Source organism: Fulmarus glacialis, unplaced genomic scaffold (assembly GCF_000690835.1).
Source record: "Fulmarus glacialis isolate BGI_N327 unplaced genomic scaffold, ASM69083v1 scaffold15801, whole genome shotgun sequence".
In the NCBI taxonomy this organism is placed as follows: Eukaryota; Metazoa; Chordata; class Aves; order Procellariiformes; family Procellariidae; genus Fulmarus; species Fulmarus glacialis.
In genome coordinates this window covers 20377-25214 of record NW_009191011.1, presented here as the reverse complement: position 1 = coordinate 25214, position 4838 = coordinate 20377, and the positions used below count along the sequence as shown (strand labels likewise).

The window sequence follows — 4838 nt, the reverse complement described above, 5'->3', positions numbered from 1 at the left end:
CCTGCTGAAAGCAAAGAGAGAGCCTGTACAAGTCTCCAGTGTCTCTGGGCCTAATCTTTTCTAATGTTCCTAGTGATGTTAACTACTGCTGTATTTTTGGCAGCCTCAATAGTATTGAGGTTTCTGGAAAATGTTACGAAAGAAACCTGAATAAAAAAATTTAAAGAAAAAGAGTTTATGCTTTCTTGAAAAGCCGCTGCTCTTAACGTACAGATTGAATTAAATTTTTCATCACCTTGAAAATTCAGCATGAAATTTTGCAATTTCAGGTTCTACAGAAACAAAAAGCCTTTAAGGCTTACTGAAGAAACTGCCTTTCCTTCTTAGTCTTCCCTTCATGTAGCCCTTTAGATGTTTCTTTAGGATTCCCTGCCCAGGTGAACAATAACAAAGAGAAGATTTTCAAATCCCTTTTATTTTTCTTATAAGAGAACCTTCTCTATCTTTAGCATCCTCCTATGCACCTATCAGCCAGACACAGAAATTTATTTCTCAGTTAATCCTATCTTTTAACTCTTTTCTCATCATTAAAAGAAACCTAGTGAGGCTTAGTAGAATTATAGGCTTATTCTTTGCCATTATATCGGCTGATAAAAGGCTCAGAGTTTTTTGGAAACTGAAAACATCATAAGTAACTTAACTGAGTCAACATCTGACAACTCAAGACAGCACAAGCACAAAACATACTGAAAGCACAGCACGGGCTGTTCACCTCCACAACTTTGCCCAGGCGTTATATTCTTCAGTGCGAGTTTCAGGTCGATTGCTACACAGCCAGCCTTTCAGTAAATCATTCATTGCAAGGAGCCCTCTCAAATAAGGCTATGTATTTGAATATGAGATAAATATATCTCCAGGTTCACTGATAGTATCTGCATTACATTAATACCTGTGTATTACAATCTTATACCCAAGCAATTAATTCATCAAGATCTGAACAAACCCCAGAATATCCTGTCCAAGGACAGTCTCTTCTTCAGATTTTTTTTTAAAGCTTCAGTAAATAACAGGGGGGTGTAGCCAAAATTATAGATACACATCTTTGGACTCTTTCAAAAACAACAGTGAATGTAAACAAGAGAAGAAATAGATAAAATGCAGTTTTGATAATTTCCAGTGACAGAGCAGTTTAAAAAACCCAAACCTCTAAACAATCATGTCATTTAAAAACATCTATCACAGTGGAATTATTTCCAGTGTAAATTCTTGCAAAGACACGGTTTAAAGACAGTCTGTCAGTCTTCCCAGTCAAAGGCAGGATTACTATGCACCAGACGTATTCAAGGATTAATTTTGAACTAGCTAGTGTGAGCACCAAGAGCAGCACAGAAACAGCAGCATGGGCTTCAGCCACTGACTATCTGTACAGGCTCTGGATAAGCCTGCGTGCCATGAAGTTTCTCTTTTCTGAATCTGCTTTTCCGGCAGCTCTGGTCAGTGAAATTTTCAGTTATCTGTTTGGTGTGCTCTAAATGACTGACCACTTCAAATTGTTTAGCCGCCATCCAAAAGGTTTGTCAGAAGAAAAAGTTCAGGACACAACTGTTTGGTCTTTAGAAGATGACAATCCACCCATGCAGCAGTCATCTACAATAGCACTTTTTATAAGTAGTGGCTAAGAGCAAGAACATTGTCAGTTTGAACCTGTGGGTAGCATCTGTATCAGTGCCAGTTCCTGCTAATTAGCTGAACTGCAAGGATTTGCATTAGCTCCTCGCCCTCTCGTTCTTATGGATGCAAAACTCACAACAGGCTGGGTATGGAAAGCAAATTTCTGACTGAGGCTCCAAGTCTGTACAGAGAGTTTCTACACTCCTCTACGTTGTTAGAAAAGGCTCACCTCACCCCTCCTGTACTCCGCAGCCCTAGTAGCCTGTTTCATTTCCCTTTAGAGCAATTAGTAGTCCCTGAACTGACATCAGTGAGAGCCAACCCGATGCATGTCCCAGCTCCAAGGAGGTGAGATAAAGGGTGTCCTTACCTCTCCTTGACTGCAGGTCACTTGATGCGATTCTCTGCTTTCTAGATTGAGCTCTGACTTCAGTAGTTTCTGTCTTGTTTCTTACCTTTCTGCTAACATCAGTGTGCAGAAAATAATTTTTAAAAGTAGCTAGGCTTGCAGCAGAAGCACACAAGTGAGTCCTGGAGAGTCTGCTCATGGCTCTGGAGCTGTCACTGCAAGTGTGCTCCAGAGGTTTCTTTCTCTCTGCCTGAAAAGGAGCTGATACTGTCTTGTATTTTTGGATCACAGGTCCTCTGGTTGTTTTTGCTGGAATTAAAGATCTGAAACTTATGAAGACAACACAGTCTGGATTTGAAGGCTTCTATAAGAATGAACACACCACACTTCCTGAAAGGAATGACAGGATTTTATGTGGAGAGCTCTTCTGCAAATGGTCATACGGCGAATGCAGAGACTTTGACTTTGATTGCATATGGTATACATCAAATCAAATAATATTTATTACCTAATCTATGATCCCAAAGTCCCTCTATACAATACAGCAGGTGTAAGGGCCAGATCTACAGTTGCTGCGCACTAGCCACTCTCAGAGAGCTCAGTGGCATTGCTAAGCCCTTGGTACCAGGGGGGAAGAGGCACACCTTGGGGGGTAATCTTCTCTCTGATGGCATCAGTGGACAGTATTTAAATGGACAGTTCAGTGTTCAGTACAGAACACTTTAGGAGAACAAACTAACAACAATTTGTTAAATACTTTTAGCAAAACACCTATTTGTGAATTATAGAGCTGGGGGGGGGGGAATTTGGAGGTGACAAGACAAAGAAATTGCTCTTCCATGAAATCCCATGTGCTATGTATTAGTCAGAAAAGACAGAGAAAATGAAAAAAACCAGTAAAACATTATGGATCTAGACAGAGACAGCTGATACAAGTTTTGTAAGAACTTGTGTTACCTCTAGGAACAAAATCCGTGAATGTATCCTTGAAGCCTTTTCTGGGCCACCTGACTGTGGGGAATATTCACCCTCTTACCAGAAGACTGTCAACGGTATCCAGATGCTTGTCCTTTCCAAAGTGTCACAGGTATCTGCTTTCCTCCTGTTGATGTTTTACTTAAACAATAATGAATGTTAATCGGACAACTAAGAAGACCAAAATGAGCCTATTATTTCCTCTGACAGTTCTAAGTAAGACTGGAAACTGTTTGGTGGTACAGCTAGATGGTCTGAAAAAAAAATGAACACACTGAGAAGTTCATATGCTGCTCCCCGGCTGTGAACATAATGGGGGAGAATATCACTCAGTGCTTGGCAGGACGTGAGTAACAGTGAAATGGGTGCTACAACATTGTCTACATGTTCAATAGATTGCATTTTATCAACTGCATATATAGGGGGGTGGGGGGAGTTGTATTGCTTTTCTTTACAGTGAATGAAAAGATTGCCAGGCTGTTGGCTGAGAAGGTGCTCCAATTCATTGTCTCATCTGTTTTCACGGTTTCAGGTACAGGTCATAGAAGTCATCTTGAACAACACTTTTTATAATGTTGTAGACATGAAGAATCTAGGCTTGACCAATGACAAAGAAGTAAGTAAATGCTCCAAACACAGCTTGCCTGGACTCTTTAGAAATACTCTGCCTTAAAGCATAGCAGCAGTTCTGCACAGAACAGAGTTAAAGGGAGCAAACTTTCTCCTCCTGCCTCAGTGAAAGCTCCACCTTAGCTCTAAAAGAGATTTACACTGATTACAGAAGAAGGATAATTGCCTTCTTGTGTTGTTGATAAAAGCTAAAGCAGCACAGTGGAATGCTTTGGAGATCAAAGGGATCTGTAACAGAGAGTACCTCTGAAAAATCATTCGCTTTCTCCACTGAATTTGGCTTTTAGCAATAATGTCAACCTGTGCAGTTTCAACCAAGCAGAATGTGTCATGGCATCCTTTCACATAGCCAGGTAGTATGAAAAGCTAGCTCACTATGGCTCTTCTTTCTGCTCCATTGGCAGCACCACTGAGGCCAGGGAGCACCCTTGGTGCAGTAGGGTTACAAGCAGGTTAGCTAGGCCATAGGCTAACTCTAGGTGACAGAAGACCAGCACTCTAAGGGACCAGTGAAGGGATGTTTCTGTAGCCATTAGGAGCCAAAGCAGATTAGTCCAACAGTGGACAAGGTATAAGCCTGGGATCAGGCAGAGGGTGAGAGATGTAGGGGATGGGATATATTTGCTCCTCCCTCCACAGCTGCTCTAGCTGACAGCCAGGTCCAGCTGAAAGTCTGTTATCCTCACGTGACAGAGAGAAACTGGGTTATTCCGTTTTGCATCAATGGTTTATAGTCTGTTTATGCTCTAGTGTCCCTCCCTAAGTCTTGTGGTTCTGCTGCCATCCTATCCTACCTTTGCCCTCTTTCAGGTGGATATTATAGATCCGCTTTCACTTCAGCTAACAGCAAAATCTACCATTGATATTCATACGGGAAGGGAAGGGCCTGGGCATGATTTTGAGAGGAGGTGAATAGCTGCAGTTTCTGCTGTGACGGCAGTGGCACATCCCTGTCTCAGAAATGACCTCTGTGTTTGTGCTTATCCTCCTCAGGTTCTGGTTCCAGTGGAAACTCCCTATGGCTCCTGCGCTTGCACGCTTGGCAGGAAGAAGTTCTTAGAAGCACAAGGCAACATGCTAAAAGATGAGAGGCAAAGTCAGTTTGGACTGGCAGCTGCCCAGGGAAACTAAACCTCTTGGCTACACTCACACCTTCCTGATAAACTTAACAGTATGGCTTTCCTATCAACGTATACTCCTTATCGGCCTCTTCCATTGCTGACTACTTTTCCCTCTATGAACTCCTGAGGTTGGGATTTCTGAAGGACCCTCA

General features: G+C 42.0%; 1 protein-coding gene across 1 annotated transcript in view; it reads left to right on the top strand.

Moving 5' to 3' along the window:
* LOC104083146 (uricase-like) overlaps positions 1-4838 on the top strand; it is a gene marked incomplete at its 5' end in the record, with an annotated part of 7164 nt that extends 2326 nt beyond the window's left edge. The window contains 4 exons of the mRNA XM_009586536.1: positions 2252-2438; positions 2924-3047; positions 3468-3551; positions 4559-4838. Coding sequence (XP_009584831.1) covers positions 2252-2438; positions 2924-3047; positions 3468-3551; positions 4559-4696 — 533 coding nt within the window. The remainder of the gene's footprint in view (positions 1-2251; positions 2439-2923; positions 3048-3467; positions 3552-4558) is intronic.